General features: G+C 37.6%; 1 protein-coding gene across 1 annotated transcript; it reads right to left on the reverse strand.

Moving 5' to 3' along the window:
* Positions 1-310: 310 nt before the first annotated feature.
* LOC106890001 (coagulation factor XI-like) lies at positions 311-17,247 on the reverse strand. Its single transcript, XM_014945529.1, has 14 exons — positions 17,190-17,247; positions 15,225-15,387; positions 14,435-14,541; positions 12,943-13,102; positions 12,244-12,353; positions 9,568-9,727; positions 8,673-8,782; positions 8,414-8,573; positions 8,172-8,287; positions 7,264-7,438; positions 5,149-5,324; positions 4,748-4,843; positions 2,056-2,195; positions 311-664 (listed from the first exon to the last, which is right to left on the reverse strand). The coding sequence occupies exons 1-14, from the start codon at positions 17,245-17,247 to the stop codon at positions 509-511; spliced, it is 1,887 nt and encodes a 628-aa protein (XP_014801015.1). The 3' UTR covers positions 311-508.
* Between the last annotated feature and the right edge of the window lie 1,454 nt (positions 17,248-18,701).

Raw genomic sequence — 18,701 nt, forward strand, 5'->3', positions numbered from 1 at the left:
TTCTCAGGTAGTACTGCCACTTTTTTGGTTAATTCCCTAAGGAAAAAAGGTTTATACAACTGTATAGGTTTCTCCCTGCCTCAGCTTCCCTTCCACAAACCCCTATTAAGTTTGTACCTGGTTTGCCAAATTTGGACAAAGAGGAAAATCTCCATTGCTGTGACCACATCTCAGAAATCAGGAGCAGCTCCCAGCTTTACGTATGCCCTGCAACCTCATCCACTCACATTTAATGCCAGCAAGGACAGAAGAAATCAATGGTTCAAACTTATTCTCTTTTTTTCTGCCAAAGCAGCGACCACAGAGTTCATTTTTATTACTGCTTTTTATTTAGTGATGGCAAAATTCATTCGTTCCTGCTTTTCTACTTTTTTAATCGAGTCTTTTACATTCCAGGCTAACAAGAAGCACCATTTTTAAAATAAAAAACCTTCATACACTTCATCACGTTGCTCCCAGGGTCATGATTCCACGACATCCCCTTGAGTCAGTGGGTAACTGGGTAACGTCAGGACGTTTTTTCTAGGATCCAGTCTGAATACTCGGCGACGTTGGTGTAGACCCCCGGCTGGCGGGGGCGAGCGCAGCCTTCGCCCCAGCTGGTGATGCCCACCAGGTACCAGACCTCCTCGTGCCTGCACGACAGCGGCCCCCCCGAGTCTCCCTGCATCACAGGAGAAAGACAGGGCAGGCAAGGACCAGCACTTGTCAGTACTTCTCTCTCCAAGCAAACCTCGATTATAAGCAGCGTCGTTCAGCGTTAACACCAGCGTGAGTGCCTAGATCTCAATTACTTTTGCTTACGGCCAATTAACAGAGCACTGAAGCAGTTTTTCTGGTTTCATAGCACATTGATTTCTGAATACTTTCCAGTCATTGCAAATAATTTCCACTTCCTGGTCTACCGTGTTTCATTTGTTGGGTCTTTTTAATTTATCTACATAGACACGATTTAAAACCTAAAGAAGACTACGTGTGCAAGTGAGAAAAATACTAAATTCACCAATGTTTCCTCTTATGACCTTGGTTTTAGTACACAACCCCTCATTCTCTTCATGGTTTATCTTGTTGAAGTGACACTGTTCTCCCCTGGATAAAACACGTCTCTGTTTTCTTTTCCTGTTCCTAATTGATCTTTCTGAACATAAGGTTCTTTACCATAGCTGCTGTGAGTTGTTGAGACAATAGCAAGTGTGTTATTTTTATACAACAGCATCTCCATGTTCTGATACACTGTATCAGACAAAGAAAGCTTAATTGGCATAGAGGAAAAATTACATCCCAGCTCCAAGTATTTTTATTCTTAAGTACCCAATACCAATCGTAGCAACAGTAAAATTTAACATTAAAATGTCAACTGTTAAATGCTTAAAACAAAACTACTGTATTTGGTAGAGAATTTAATCTTACTAATTAGACTATTTTCTTCTTGCCTAAATTAACCCAGAATATTTAAATTAATGTATGTGCATGAGTTTACACTCAAGCAGAGAATTTGGCTCTCTGAACTCCCACTGTTGTGACATTTTCAATTCTAAGAACGAACAGAGCAATCTGCTCAAGTTGTCTCTAGCCCTCCTTCCCTGGGGAATTTTAATAGCATTGCTTGCACCCTCCCTTCTGGTTTGTACACAGTGGATGTTTTAAAATAAGCTTTCCTGTACTGTATTTAATGTCAAGAAATAAAAACATCACATAAGAAACCTGCTTTTATTGGAGAAATGCTTTGATATATTGTATTTGCTCTCTTTGGATTTCTGATACTCCAAAGGAATACTGTTTTATTCCCTAAATAGATCTTACATATATTTATATATGCGCACTCAGACTTTCTTATCCATGCAATCTATCCCTAATGATTTCAATGTTACGTAAGATATTTTTTGCATATACCTTGATTTTCAGTGCTTTTGACATGCAAAAGTAACACGTTAATCAACAGCTCTATTGATAACCATATTTTTCTAATGACAAGTCAAAAATAATTACTGTATTCAATTATATATTTGAACAAATGGTTGGAATATATAACTATATACTATTTATTTTCATTACCTTACAAGCGTCTCTTCCACCTACATCATAGCCAGCACAGATCACTTTGTCACCTATTTTGCGCCTCCGGTACCTTGCCTGGCATTCCTCTTTTGACATCAGGGGAACAGTGGCCTTCTGAAGAATATCTTCTACACGACCTATTGTAACAGGGAATATCAAGAGAGAAATGTTTGCTTCTCGCAAAATAAAAGTTAAAAACTAGAAATCCCTATACAGTGATATGACAAAGGGGGACGCCATTGCTTTTAGAGTGTTGTTAGATGCTCATGACATTGATTTTCCTCTTTTTCTGTGAATTTTCTGCTAATTTGAATGTTTTCATAATGCCATTTTATGTCTCATGACTGAGCAAGCTTCAAAACTCCTTTTTGATTTGCAATAAATCCTCGTGTAATTATGGCTTTCAGGACATTGGCCTTTGGAACCCACCCTCCCATTAAGATCTTTACTTTGTGTTACTAACAATTATTTCTTAGTCGTGTGTTACAGTAGATTTGGAATCTCCCAGCTGCCAAACCTGTGCTGTGCCATGCCCTAGTAGTTTATAGGATGGACAACATTTGAACATACAGTAAATAAGAGCATTTAAGAGCAGACTTTTCTTAAAAATTAACAGAAGAAATTTGCCTGTACAATACCTATCTAAATTTGTTAGATTTCATTTTGAACTCTAGCTTTCAAATAGGAAGGGGTATAATTACACTATTTATATCTCTATGTGCATATATATATATAAACACACCCATGTATGGATAGGAAAGGGTATAAAGGAAATTACACTATTTATTTCTCTATGTGCATATATATATATAAACACACCCATGTATGTGTGCATATATATATACACACCCCTATTAATTACACATATAAATAAATAAATACACGTAAACCCAGACTTTTATAATTAACAGCTGTTTGGCCTACCTCCATATAAAGTCAGAGGAGTTCAAATCCCATCTGCTTTCAGGACATTGGCCTTTGGAACCCGCCCTCCCATTAAGATCTTTGCTTTGTGTTACTAACAATTATTTCTTAGTTGTGTGTTACAATAGATTTGGAATCTCCCAGCTGCCAAACCTGTGCTGTGCCATGCCCTAGTAGTTTATAGGATGGACAACATTTGAACATACAGTAAATAAGAGCATTTAAGAGCAGACTTTTCTTAAAAATTAACAGAAGAAATTTGCCTGTACAATACCTATCTAAATTTGTTAGATTTCATTTTGAACTCTAGCTTTCAAATAGGAAGGGGTATAATTACACTATTTATATCTCTATGTGCATATATATATATAAACACACCCATGTATGTGTGCATATATATATATATATATACACACCCCTATTAATTACACATATAAATAAATAAATACACGTAAACCCAGACTTTTATAATTAACAGCTGTTTGGCCTACCTCCATATAAAGTCAGAGGAGTTCAAATCCCATCTACTATCAAAATACAAAGGTCATTGGTATTGTTTATAATCAACCTTCAGAATCATAAAAGCAACATACATCAATCTCTGATCTCTAAAGTCATATGAACAAAATCATGTAAAAAAAAAAAACCACAACAAGAAAAGTTTTTGCTGATTATAATTCAAAACCTCACGGTTCAGTGATAACTCTGTTGGCTTTTTTCAACTGGGAGCACAAAAAGCAGTGTGCAATCCAGATATATACTGGGTTTTGCCAGTAGAATAAGCTAGAATCTGAGGAAAAACCACAACAAGAAAAGTTTTTGCTGATTATAATTCAAAACCTCACGGTTCAGTGATAACTCTGTTGGCTTTTTTCAACTGGGAGCACAAAAAGCAGTGTGCAATCCAGATATATACTGGGTTTTGCCAGTAGAATAAGCTAGAATCTGAGGAAATGTACTTGAGGGCTGTATAGGGTATATTTAAAGTTGCATTCTTACATATTTTAAATTATTGAACCAAAAACTTATAAAATCTAATTTTTGTGTCAGAGCATGGAGTTATTCAATGATAATTTCCTACATCTTTCATATATGTTTTGTAATGTCTTAATAGAAGTAGATTCTAATTAAGAATTATATTATAGTGCTAGCCAAATAGCAATAATGGTAGCCAAGATCATAGCAGAATTTTCTTTTATAAAAAGGGGGGGTTCTTTTTATTTTTTTAGTTTTTAAGCCACATAAATTTTGCAAATGTAAGAACTCACTGTTTAAATCTGTACCTTTTTCTTTTCTGTAACCCCATCCAACCACCCAACAGTCGGTATAAAGTATGTTAGCATCCTCCTTTGATGGCAGGCAAATAGGGAGTTGAAGATCTAAAATATGATAAAAATATTAGTTTGACCAGAGACAACTACAACATTAAAGGGTTTTTGTCTGAGGGCTGTATAGGATATATTTAAGGTTCCATTCTTACATATTTTAAATTATTGAATCAAAAAACTTATAAAATCTAATTTTGGTGTCAGAGCATGGAGTTATTCAGTGATAATTTCATACATCTTTCATTTATGTTTCATGATGTCTTAATGAAAGTAGATTCCAATTAAGAATTATATTATAGTGCTAGCCAAATAGCAATAATGGTAGCCAAGATCATAGCAGAATTTTCTTCTTAAAAAAAGGGGGGTTTCTTTTTTTTATTTATTTTTAAAACCACATAAATTTTGCAAATACAAGAACTCACTGTTTAAATCTGTACCTTTTTCTTTTCTGTAACCCCATCCAACCACCCAACAGTCGGTATAAAGTATGTTAGCATCCTCCTTTGATGGCAGGCAAATAGGGAGTTGAAGATCTAAAATATGATAAAAATATTAGTTTGACCAGAGACAACTACAACATTAAAGGGTTTTTGTGGGCACCTACACAACCCCTGGTGACAGCCTCCACGTTATGCTTTGTCCCTTATAATATATATTGCTCCAGCCACGTAACTAAAAGCCACCCATTTTCTTTTCAAAGCCAACAGAATGGGATTCTCCTCAAACCCCAGTGACCACACGTTAAAGGAAGCCAGCCCAGGTGTCATGCACTGCCACACCAACGCCAGCCCTACGTCATCCTGCACATTTCAGAATTCCTCTGCGACACACTACATACCAGTGAAATTCATAGGCTTATCAAGTTTCATTAAAGCAATGTCATATCCAGTCTGTGCGTATTTATACTGAGGGTGAACAATAATCTCTTCCACTTTGAAGAAGGGCGTATCCTCATTTATTTCTGATTGTTTTAAAATACCGGCATAAACACGCCAAATGTTGGGGTTCTTACGACTGAGGGAAAAAGACAAACAGTCAGTCGGTGGCAAAAGATTTGCACTGAGTTAGAGTTTGTGTGCAGGTGCCAACATCTTCTATTACTCCTGAGTGAACAGTGAACAGCACAGAGGTCATTCTTTTATTTTTTTTTTATTATTATTTCCACACTTAAAACTTTTTCTTTTTAACAAAACTAAGTGGGTTTTTTTAACCATTCCCTTCACTTCTCTTCCTTCTGTTCCTCTTCCTATCTATATCTGCATTCACACATCAGTTTCCTCTCTCCTTTATGTTCAGACTCCCATTGTCCTGATCCTTCAATCCCCTTCCCCTTCTGTTGCCCCTATTTTCTCATTTTCTCTTCTCCTATTTTATTTTTTTTTTTCATTTTCAAGCATCTAATGTAAGCCCTGAAGAAATACATGAGATTCTTTCCATTCATTCCAACACAACAACATTTCTAGTAACCAAAATAGGGTTGGAAATATAAATTCTAGTGTTATTCAGACACTTATTATGAAAATGAAACTACTCACCAAAATAAATGTAAATAGAGTTTGGAAATCGTGATATCATAGATCTACATTAAAAAGTTCCAGTTAATCTTCATGTTTCAACTTCACTTCAAGTAAGTTTTAAGGTATAGGTCATTGTAGTACTCTACCATCAAGGCAGTCTAAAAATTTTGGTACATGCAATGAAGAAGATAAAAAACTAGTCCTAAATAAATTTTCTGACAATTCTGAATATTTGATATATTTTTTCATAAACAGTAAGTTAGACTTATTAATTTTCAATTAAAGTAGTCTTTTTTTCTTTATTTTTCAAGCATTTTCCCTTTGCTTTTTATAATACAGGTTACTTTTACATTGCATAGCAGGTAGAGAATTATGTTCTTTATATGGGGGTTTTAGAGGGTTTAACCACCTTTATAAGGCTTGTCACTGGAGGCAAAATACTGCCAATATTATTCCACGCTAAAAAAAATAACAGGTAACCTACTACACTGCTTGAGTAAAAGTGCCTGATTTCAGACCATGTTGCCGGGTCAACACCCTCTTTGAAACATTTTATGTTATCCGTCCCTTCTCTCCCATCAGGCTAAATAGCAGCCTTACAATTCTAACTCTGTAAATGACAGAATAACCTGTTTTATAGGCAGTGACAATCCCACATGGAAAATTGATCACCTGCATGACAATTAAATCAGGTGTTTTCATCGCCCAAATCTGATGGTATTTAATGGCCATTAACACTATGGACTATACATGTTGCTGTAAATGAGCAATGCCTGGGGTATTGGTTGCTCTAAATTTTGTTCATACAGCTGAAACCTGCATAAAAATAAGGTATTAATTGAATGATTGATAAAATTTGTAAAAAAAAAAAAAACAAATCCAAAAAAACCCCCAACAAACTATTAAAGAAAAACGAGGACAACTGGGATCTGGATCTCAGGTACCAGAAGCAGCCTAAGGGGAACTCTACAGAGGTTTACTTTGTGTCCTGGTCAAATAAATTGCAAATAAATCAGCAAACAACTTGCTGAGCACCCTGTTGCTGTAGCTTTCAGATTAGTACCATTTCTTGAGCACCAAGTTTATGAAATGGAGTAACCCAGCAACAGATTTTACTTGATATGGTGTTACAGTAAGAAAAAACTTATAATGCATGAGAATGTCTAATTTTCTGCAGGTATCTGGTGTCTGCTTTAAAGTTTTGTCTCTAGATGCATTAAAATAATTTAGCATCAGTATTACAATACTACGTTACAAGGGACAAAGTATAGAGTTCCAGTTAAGTTAAGCATATGAATTGTCTACTTTAAAAGCTCACCCTTTGGTTATTTTACTCTAGTCCTCATTTTTACTTTTCTGAAAGGTGGATCTCAAGTTCTCTCACACACCGGATGAAATTTTGGGGTTTTATTTGTACATTGAATTTTTGGCCTCACCTCATGATGCAGTGGGCAGCGGTAAGAATCCACTGGCTGCTGATGATGGAGCCCCCGCAGAGGTGTCTCTGACGAGACAACTTCACATGCAAGCTGACTTGCCACGGCCACTCACCAGGGGAAGAGTCTGTCCCTCCCACGATCCTAATTGTTCTTGCAGAGTGCTGCATACACACTACAGAAATAATTCAAAACTGTGCTTAAAGATAATTTGCACTCACCAATGAAAAATTAAGATGAGACAACTGTGGACCCCTGAATAGGGACTGATCTACTGCAAAGAAGAGGATACATGACATGTTCTCATTCCTCATCATTCTTTAACTTCACAAGGTGTCCCATTTGGACAATGCAACCAATTCAATGCAATCTTTTTTTTTTTTTTTTTTAATTAAAAAATAATGAGGTTTTGGCTTCCTGTACTGAAATTACTTAAGCACTGCCTCTGATAGAATCATAGAACAGTTTGGGTTGCAAGGGACTTTAAAGATCATCTGGTTCCAAGCCCCTGCCCTGGGCAGGGACACCTCCCACCAGACCAAGTTGCTCCAAGCCCCATCCAGCCTGGCCTTGGACACCTCCAGGGATGGGGCAGCCACAGCTTCTCTGGGCAACCTGGGCCAGGCTCTCACCACCCTCACACCAAAGAATTTCTTCCTGAGATCTCATCTCAATCTCCCTTCTTTCAGTTTAAAACCATTCCTTCTTTTCCTGTAGCTCCGCCCCCTGATCCAGAGTCCCTCCCCATCTCTCCTGTAGCCCCTTTACGGACTGGAAAGCTGCTCTAAGGTCTCCCTGGAGCCTTCTCTTCTCCAGGCTAAACAACCCCAACTCTCTCAGCCTGTCCTCATAGGAGAGGTTCTCCAGCCCTCTAAGCATCACCTCTTCTACATGAAAATTTTACTTACCAGTACTGGCTTTCTTTTTGCATAATCTTAGTGAGTATCCTGAGATCCTTCCTGGCCCATGTACTATTTTGACTGGAGATCCATTTGAGGACATTCTTAAGTGACACTCACACTTTCTGCCAATGAATTAACACAAAGACTCAGTTAGTACTTTTGATGCAGAAGGCATATGTTACCCCCTTCCCAAGTCTGCAGAATCATTATTTCAGCAATCTTTAAACATTTTAAAAAACGTGTCTCACCTTTCCTCATTGCATGAATCTTGGAGGGGAAAGTAGGTAAAAAATTGGCAGCGGATCACATCAGTGCAAACCTGCTGACATGCTCGGTGTCCTTTAGTATAAGTGACATTGAGTTCCTCTCCCAAAAAATTCATATGCGTGTAAGTGCGAGAATTGCAGGCTGCAAGAATGAGTGCGTTCCAAGCATCAGAAATTAATTAATTAGTCTATTAATTTGATTAATTCAAAATTAGTATTTTTAGTGTAATTTATTGTTTACCGGGAAAGGATCTTCTGCAATTCAGGAGACTAAAGCCAGATACAGCATTTTCTCGTGATGTAAGTGCCTCTGGTATTCCACTTGCTGATGTCTTCAGAAGGCAAAGATTTCTAAAATGAAATTTTTTTTACAATAACTAAATCCGTTCCCACATCCTACAATTGAGAGGGTTTAGGTACTGGTAAGGGAAGGTGCTTCCTTAAAAGTGTTTTTTCTCCCAAGTCTCTATCTGTAAAAGGATTTCATATGAAAATGCACTATTTCACACTAAATTTTCAGAGAGGCCTTTAGCAGTTCTATGAAATAACATATGACACTGCTACTAGTGATAGCACAGTATTTATACATTTGTAGAGAGGTGACTTTAGATGATGTGTGTGATCTCAGTTTTGCTTCTCTCTGAAATTCCTTTAAAACTTCATTCTCTGTTTTTTTTGCATGGTACGTAAACTTTTAACTATTCTCACTGCTCAGTATGAAAGAAGGAAGCTCAGCAGAAATATTTGTTAAAGGTGTTAACTTTATCAAATTTTTTTTCAAGTATGTAACAATACTCTAGGAAACAGATGCCTCTTCTGATAAATTCATAAAATGCAGCTTTAAAGTCATTTAAGCAACCTGGAGGCTCATTATCTCTTTGGTGCATATAATTGTTTTCAGATTAACACCAGATACACTGCTGCAATACTAAACCCTGATCATGCTGGAGAACAGATGAAATGTCCATCAGAAATTATAAACTTATGGATACAAGACATAAAAAGCTGTGCTTTACTGAAAATAAGCTTTTAAATAAAATTTCCCCAATTATAAAAGAATAGTGGTTAAAAAAGACCATGTGCTTTTTTTAAAAAAAAAATCTACTTAGAGAGTTAAAGTTAGTTGTGATACTCACCTTTGGGATTCTATTTGCCATTCCCTGGTAAAGAATGTAAAGAACAAGCACTTTGGAAAATATGTACAAATAGTTTGGCAGACAGACGTATCGGGAGTGAAAAAGCTTGTAATATTCATTCCTGAAAATTCTTGATCTTCAAAAATGTCCATTTTGCAATCTGTATTACACAAGAACAAAATATCAAAATGCCAAGTATTTAACGACGAATAGAAAGATTTTTTTAACCAAAGACTATTTCTCAAGAACATTTTTTTAGTGTGCAAACTCAGACAAGGACTACTGAGGAGGGAATAAGGGTGATATAGAGAAGAAAAATGATAGAATGTTAGAATAATGTTAAAATGTTAAAATACATTTGCTAACCTAATAGGAAGGCTTTAAACTAGGAACAGTAGAGATCAATATACAAATCCACAGTTAGGAATAAATCATGGTAATCTAGGCAAAGCCTGAAATAATTAAGGTAATGGGTATATCTAAGAGGATCATGGGAAGACTAGAATAAAAATAATGGGATGATCCTCTTAGCACTTTATTAAATGCTATTTGAAAAGCAAGCAGAACAAGCCAGAGAAATGTACAGTCTGCCCTCTGACATGACCAAAATAATATAACAGGCTTGGCAGGATAATTCACACCACCAGACCATGGATAGAGAAGCTCCAGGAAGCACCAGCATGTTTAGAAAGATAAGAATGAATTGCCTTCACCAAAGATATACTTGAAGTTCGCGTTAAAATCCCAACTGCAACAGTAAGAAGAGGAAAAAAGGAAGCACCAATTTGAAACTATCTTAAAATATCTTGAAACTATCAAGCTGTAAAGACAGTAGAAAAGGTGAAATGATCCAAAGCAAAAGGCTTGGTGGCAGCAGAGAAATTCAGCTGTTGAGAAAGCACAACAGCCAAGTGGACACTACCCAAGGAGCTATAGAAACACACCGGGAATATCTTACTACAGGAAAGAACAAAAGTAAAAGGAAGAGGTAGAGCTTAACGCGACTCATTTTAATTTGATGAGGTTTTCAAAAAACATAAGCATGAAAGGACAACAATTACATAATAACAACAGCAGAAAAAAAATAATCGGGAGACTAGAAAATAAGGGTCAATTGAAAGGGGAAGCATCTATTTTTAAAATGATGACACTGGGATATATACAATGTAGCACTAGACAGCCCAAATACAGTCAAAAGAACCCCACCTAGAACAAATATTCAAATAAACCCATTTCAGACATTTAAAACACCAAAGGCAGAAGGTGGTACTAAGATTTTATGACTACATTTGAAAATCTCTGTCTGGATGGGTACAGCTGATCTTCCTTGGGTTAGGACAGATGACCTCTTGATGCAGTAGCACTGTCCAGGCTTCTGTGATACCATAATTTATTCCTTCTCTCTCTCTCCCCTTGCCTTTCTCGCAAGACACAGTAAGCAAGGAAAGACAGGTAGGAACAAGAGTGACCTTCACAAGCTTTCAGAAATTCTGATTTAATTTGTGATGGATCATTACAGCCACGTCATCACTGTCACAAACCATAAATGTCTTTGGTAAAGTGGCTTTTGATTTTTTATTTTTTTTTAACTTAAAATCACATTGTTTGTGCATATGCTTTGATTTTTCTCAAAGTTTGTACTCTCCTGAGTACTGTGATTTTTTTTTCTAGCCACAAATATGTGTCTTTCTAGTATATCTTAATGCAAGAGTTTTGAAAAATAATTTCTTCCCTCTATTCTCTCTCATATGCATAGTGAGGAAAGAACTAAATTGATTTTTCTTCTCTTCACAAAACTTATTCTTCCTTTTTTTATTCTTCAGACTTCATTTTTCTTTAAGTATCTTCATTGTTAAGCTCTGAACAAAACTACTTTTTCAATAGTTTCCAAAGATTACTCCTACATTAGGACTAGCGGAGTCTGAAGAAAACATATTGATATAGAAAAAAAGATACAGTCTGTTAAAAATGTGATTTATATTGGAAAACTAAACTATCTTAAAATAAGGCTATACAGAAGCAGAACAACATTGCCATTAAGAAGGGAAAATACCAGACAGCAAGATAAGGTGGAGGTAGAATTTAAAAAAAAAAAAAAAAAAGTGAAAGATGTTTAAATTGAGAATAAGAAGGTATAATACAAACTGTTTGATCTTGCACTCTTGAGAGTTTTGCCTGAGTAATGATTGCAGGAATAAGCACAGACGCTGCTTTCATCATAAATCACCCACAAAACACAGAATACAGCCCTTCATATTAGCCAATTATATCAGGAAGCTGAAGGCCTTCATTAAACCTTTCTAAGTGCATGCAAAGTATATGAACAGAATTTAGAAAGTTTTATATTCTGCTTGATCTTTGACTTTGACGGGATTTTGTCTTTCATTTTTGTATCCACAGTACAAAGATAACATGTAATTTCATCAAGCTAATCTTATAAAAGAATTCTTTATATCTTCAAAGCAGGCAACTGTTTTCATAAGACAAACAATAAAATAAAAAAATTAAAGACCCAAACCTCCTTGTGCCTGAGAGTACTAACTATATTTGCAAGGATAAGTTTATATTAGAATTCTTTTACATAATGAAACATTCATACGTGTCCAAGATAGACAGCACCTGATCATCCATAACCCTTAAATCTAAATGGAATCAGCAGAGATTTTAATTAGTTACCTATTTCAGAAAGCTGACATGGCTTTAAAGAGAATCCGGACACAACTTCATCAAGCACCTTTATGCTGGTTGGAGTTCCTAGGTTGGTATGTTTCAAGAAGCATTTTTTACTGAGTGACAAAGAATAAAGAAAGCAGTAAGACAACAGTCCATCTTCCTTAGCTGACACCATCCTCCTGGCCCCATAATTCCACCATGGTGTGTGTTCTGGCCACGGGCCAGAGCAATCGCCAATCTCCAGAACAATCTTCAAATGAGGAACAGAGTTTGCTGAACAATGTTTAACTTGTAAAATTGAGTAGATTAATGGCTCAAAAATAGTCCTCTTACAAATGAAAGAATTTCTCTGGCTGCTCTGACGATGTTAATTTTCAGAGCAATAAGCAGAGTAAGATTTAACAGAGCAATATGCTGCACCCTTACCAATGTCATTTGCATTTCAATGTCTGCAAAAGATTTTTAATATATATATTTTTTTTCAGTGCTGTGATAATCAAGTTTGTCTTCCTCATGGATGGACAAATGAAAGCTAATTTACTACAGACCTTTTCCCATCTGTAAGTTTGAATAAACATTGCAAGGATGACAAACCAAGGCAAAATTATTTCCTTGAACAAATTCTCTCACCTTAGATTGCTCTGAGATTTACTCTACTAAAGCACAGCGCTGTCCAAGGAGAGGGATCAAACCTGTATTTACCGAAAGCTTGCATCGTGAAATGCTTCTGAGGCATACGTGAAAAAATGACAATGGTTGTCATTGGTACATCTTTTTTGACACTGTTGATAGCTGTCAGCCATAGCAACATCATAAACTTTCCCTTCCATATCCAGTCCTCTGTGGACATCTGGGCTGCAAGCTGTGAAAAAAGAGAGGCCCAAGTTCTGAAAACATGCTCCTGTTCGTTTCCTCACCCTGCACCCCAAACTGCCCAAAAGACAGCAGTTCATATGCCACAGCCCTCACAATCCAGATTCCACATCCCCTACTCACTTCAGTTACATCATATTTCACATATATTTCTAGGAACAAGATCACCCAGTTCCAACCCCCCTGCCCTGGGCAGGGACACCTCCCACTAGACCAGGTTGCTCCAAGCCCCGTCCAGCCTGGCCTTGAAGATCTGCCTCATGGTCAGTGGAGTCTCTTCACAGAACACAAGCCAGCCAAACATTAGTGGGTTTGTTAGCATACGTGGGTAGATTTTCATTTTAGTGACATTTGTCTGATTATAACGTTAAGTCCAGTGATATCAATTAGTCTACATAGCATAAAGAATAACATCCCACTGAAATCTATTTTGCTGGGTCAAAGCTACTCAAATATAACCTTGACGGGATGTTTGCAGGAAAGGGCTTGCTCTGAAAGGCAAGTGGCAACCAAAAGCAAGCACAATTTTTTTGTCAATAGCTGCAATGGACAACTTGCATAAATTAAGACCCATTTAGCCCTGGCGTATTGGGGAGCTATGCCAATAAAACCTGGGACTGAATAAATATATTCTTCCTTACTCTGTTTTTCTGCAGTACCGTGCTATGCTTAAAGCTGCTCTCCTCTTAATAAAATCATTATGATGGTGCAAGTTTACCTGTTTTTCTGCAGTACCGTGCTATGTTTAAAGCTGCTCTCCATTAATAAAATCATTATGATGGTGCAAGTTTAAAACATATTTAAAACAACACATTTAATAGCCTTTAACCACGCCTGCTGATAACTCCCAGGTACGGCATGCTGACACTAAGACTCTGTGCCTCTCAGGCATACACTAGAAGGTGGAGCTGCTAATAAATTATTACAGAGAATCATGGAGGTAGAACATCACCATGACTATGTACTTCTGCTTTGCTGGGCATCTGCTCTACAGATTTATAGAGAACTGTAGGAGTAAATGAATCCTTGGAACTGGAGTTATCAGTTAAAGCATGTGCTCCCATCTCCCTCTGGCAAATGAAGCAGTGACTGGAGGAGGATAATTTTTGAGTTACCTCATCTAGGGAGCCTCGGTGGTGGGCAGCATGGGCTGAAGCAGAATATTTTGTCAACTGTGTTTGAAAGAAATCTGGCAAAGGTCATACAAATCACTGCTTGGCTGCTTCCCTAATTCTGTTCCTGTTTTGAAAATGCTGTTTATCTAACTTCTGCTACATGATACAGAGCCCAACATTCATACATGTCAATAACCATATCTTACCACTAATTTGGATGTTGCATTGTTTTAAGGAATGTCCAGAGATGGCTCCTTCCATATCCACTTTCGGCAGCATTTCTGTATCGCTGTCTTTTAAGTAGCAGGAAAACCTGTTTCAAAACGCAGCAGCAGGTCACAGCTTTTGCAGGACAGCACAGTCCTTCCTAATTCACCTTCCTCAGGGGAAATGCAGACTGTCCAATAGCCCTCAACATTAAAATTTGGACAAGAAGTGCCATTTGGAGAAGGATAGGGTAGAGCTGCATCTGCTTTGTCAGCCCTGGCGCATTTGGTGGCAGGTGAGAATAGACAGTGTTTGTGGGAGCTCCAGAAGGTCTCATTAAAGCAAGAAGCACAGCCCAGGGTTTGGAGGACAGAAAAGTTCTGGGCATAGAGAGGGAGGAAAGCCTCATCCTCTCATGCTATAGATTCACTTAATTGGAAGAAAAATATGCTGAGGTGTGGGTGGAGCAGTAGAGGGGACCATTGGACATGTGAGATTGCTCACGTTGTCCCTCAACAATAAATAGGTGGTACAGAGGAAGGGTGGACAGTCAGCTTGGTTTCCTTGGAAGGGTTGGCATGTGAGTGTAAAAGACTGGGTATTGCCAAATTTAATCTTTCAAATGTAAGCAAATATATCTTTACAACTGGTGAGTTAAAAGAGTAAGACATTGTTTTCCACGTCAACCCTGTAGCCTTCCCTGTGTGCCCATTTTCTGTCAAAATGCTACAGAATTCCTATAATTATCGCAGGAAACCAGCAAAAGCCACACGAACATGAACATTTTACCTTTTTTCAGGATCTTCAGTCCATGTCGCTGGCAAATAGGTGAAGAGCAGACAGGTAGGATGGTAAGTACACACTACTTGGCAGTAATTAGCACTTGGTGTGAAAACTGTAGCAAGGTCTCCTCCTTGGAAATACGTATTTTCATAGACCTGAGTCACACATTCTGACATGGAATAACAAAATGCATAAATTATTAGAGATGGGTTCATCAGGAGAGGGTGAAGCCACCACTCCTCTTTGTCATTGACCCTGCTTTTAAGACAGTCCTTCAGCAGGAGAAGAGGGTGAGTAGTACAGCTCCTCCAAGAGTTTTGTCTTTGCTCTCAAGCAAAAACAGAACTCTCTGGGGTGTCTTCTGCCCCATATCCATTGCTGGAGTAGGGCAGCTTGAGAGGAGATAGAAGCTCCAGCAGCAGGAAGGGCCCCAAGGCAGACCTACAGGGCAGAGAGGGAAGGGACCTACTGGTGGCAGGTCTCAGGAGCAGCAGAAGCATCTTCCAAGGCAGAGCAGCCGTAAGAGGAAAACCAGAAGGAAGTGCAGGGACCAGAAAGGGTTAGAAACTTGTTATGTGAAGACAGTCCTGTTTTGTTTAGGGATGCTCTGAGGCCAAATTCACAGGTGGTGCCACTATCCATAGTTTCACAGCATTTTATAAACCTTCTGACTCTCATAATCCACCTCGAACCCCATCTGACTTGCTTCACAACAAAGAAAATACCGTTACAGGAGTGTCACAGGAACCGTCTATAACAAAAATGAGCTCAACTACCGCTTTGCTTTTTTTTTTTTTTTCTTAGCTAAAAGACAAAGACTAAACGCGTTATTTTTACAGAATGGGAGGAAACCCAACTGAAAACATTTTATGTAACTGCTTAATCTGTTACTATAGAGCCATCATGCTTTACCAAAAGCTATTTCAAATGAAAACAAAAGGAACTGTCACAGTAGATTTTAGAGTCTTAAAATATTACAAGTGGATTTTACTTGTTAGTGTGATTATAAATGATGATTAGGGAATTCTATGTATCCTGCACATAGGCAAAATATAATTTACCACAAAAAAAGGAAAAAGTAAGAAACTACTAGATATGTGTGCAAGATACGCTAATATTTAAAGTTAATTTCTTGTTAACACAAAATTTGTACTTTATAAACAAACAGAATATTATGGTGTATATACTTTCATGAGCTTTGTCTAAAAAAATTGGCATTTCTTATTCTCAGTAGAGTTCCTTTGCCCAACATTGTATTAACAGAAAAGCCTTTTCTATTACTTAGAGCACTCTAAGTGAATTCTAAAGGCAAAATGAAAGTATCTGCTGTACCTGACATTTTGGATCTTATTTACCTTCTTCTAGTGTCAATTAACACACACAAAAACATTTATTAAATCAGTAAAACTATGTACCATGTAAAACTACGTTAGTTCTGAATATTGTAATGTAATAAAAATATGTTTCCAAGGCCTCAGAAACATTCCAGGATTTTAGTTTTGCTGAAATTGTGAACCGTGTAAACCATTTCTTAGATAATACTGCATTTATCAAACAGATCTTGCTAAAAAGCTGAGTTACCTAATTGTCCTCCGAGAGGACAGTTAATACATTACTGAACATAAACCTGCACTAGGCCTTAGTTAGAATTTATCAGCACAGGGTGCTTTGCTAACTGAACAAAGTAAATCATTAACACAGAATGACACTGAAAAAACCTACACAACCCCCAATTATCCAGTGTATCAAAAGAATCCTAAAAAAACCTTTACAATAAAACAATTGGTTCTGGGGTTATTCCCACTTATTGCAATAGTGTTTTGGGCCCCTGCGAGTTACCCAGACTTGACTGAGCACAACCCACAGCATCCAGACAGCGCTCTCGGGACCAGACTGCGGTTACTCATCATCTCCCCTTCTGGAAGAGCTCTGCTACTGTCAACCTATCTTAGGAATTACGTATTTACTTACCACTGTAAACGGAAGCAAGTAAGAAAATGAAATGAAAAGTCTGATAAATCCAAATCATCCTGAAAAAACCACAAAAACATTCTTTAGGATATGTTCCATCAAGGGTGCATAAGTTATATAAAGTACTACTACTATTACTGAACGATTTACAGGTGCACTGTTATGCCATTAACTCTAAATGACACAAAGAATTATAAATTACAGCTGTGAAATGCAGTTACGAGATATACAAAGAAACATAAAAAAGCAAACAAGAGTTTTGTCCTTTACTTATCGTTGCAAGAAGCAATAAAGCTTATAAGCACTTAGAGAATTTCTGCTTCATGCCCTGGGCAGGGACACCTCCCACTAGACCAGGTTGCTCCAAGCCCCGTCCAGCCTGGCCTTGAAGATCTGCCTCATGGTCAGTGGAGTCTCTTCACAGAACACAAGCCAGCCAAACATTAGTGGGTTTGTTAGCATACGTGGGTAGATTTTCATTTTAGTGACATTTGTCTGATTATAACGTTAAGTCCAGTGATATCAATTAGTCTACATAGCATAAAGAATAACATCCCACTGAAATCTATTTTGCTGGGTCAAAGCTACTCAAATATAACCTTGACGGGATGTTTGCAGGAAAGGGCTTGCTCTGAAAGGCAAGTGGCAACCAAAAGCAAGCACAATTTTTTTGTCAATAGCTGCAATGGACAACTTGCATAAATTAAGACCCATTTAGCCCTGGCGTATTGGGGAGCTATGCCAATAAAACCTGGGACTGAATAAATATATTCTTCCTTACCCTGTTTTTCTGCAGTACCGTGCTATGTTTAAAGCTGCTCTCCATTAATAAAATCATTATGATGGTGCAAGTTTAAAACATATTTAAAACAACACATTTAATAGCCTTTAAACACGCCTGCTGATAACTCCCAGGTATGGCATGCTGACACTAAGACTCTGTGCCTTGCAGACATACACTAGAAGGTGGAGCTGCTAATAAATTATTACAGAGAATCATGGAGGTAGAACATCACCATGACTATGTACTTCTGCTTTGCTGGGCATCTGCTCTACAGATTTATAGAGAACTGTAGGAGTAAATGAATCCTTGGAACTGGAGTTATCAGTTAAAGCATGTGCTCCCATCTCCCTCTGGCAAATGAAGCAGTGACTGGAGGAGGATAATTTTTGAGTTACCTCATCTAGGGAGCCTCGGTGGTGGGCAGCATGGGCTGAAGCAGAATATTTTGTCAACTGTGTTTGAAAGAAATCTGGCAAAGGTCATACAAATCACTGCTTGGCTGCTTCCCTAATTCTGTTCCTGTTTTGAAAATGCTGTTTATCTAACTTCTGCTACATGATACAGAGCCCAACATTCATACATGTCAATAACCATATCTTACCACTAATTTGGATGTTGCATTGTTTTAAGGAATGTCCAGAGATGGCTCCTTCCATATCCACTTTCGGCAGCATTTCTGTATCGCTGTCTTTTAAGTAGCAGGAAAACCTGTTTCAAAACGCAGCAGC

The sequence above is a fragment of the Calidris pugnax genome, unplaced genomic scaffold (assembly GCF_001431845.1).
Source record: "Calidris pugnax isolate Ruff unplaced genomic scaffold, ASM143184v1 scaffold58, whole genome shotgun sequence".
NCBI lineage: Eukaryota > Metazoa > Chordata > Aves > Charadriiformes > Scolopacidae > Calidris > Calidris pugnax.

Excerpts from the sequence above, each read along its gene's own strand:
- LOC106890001 (XM_014945529.1), bottom strand. The coding sequence starts at position 17,247 with ATGATTTGGATTTATCAGACTTTTCATTTCATTTTCTTACTTGCTTCC. Across the intron at positions 9,728-12,243 it reads ATGTCAGCTTTCTGAAATAG|ATTGCAAAATGGACATTTTT; the intron begins GTAACTAATTAA and ends TGTGTAATACAG. Across the intron at positions 665-2,055 it reads GTGGAAGAGACGCTTGTAAG|GGAGACTCGGGGGGGCCGCT; the intron begins GTAATGAAAATA and ends CCTGTGATGCAG.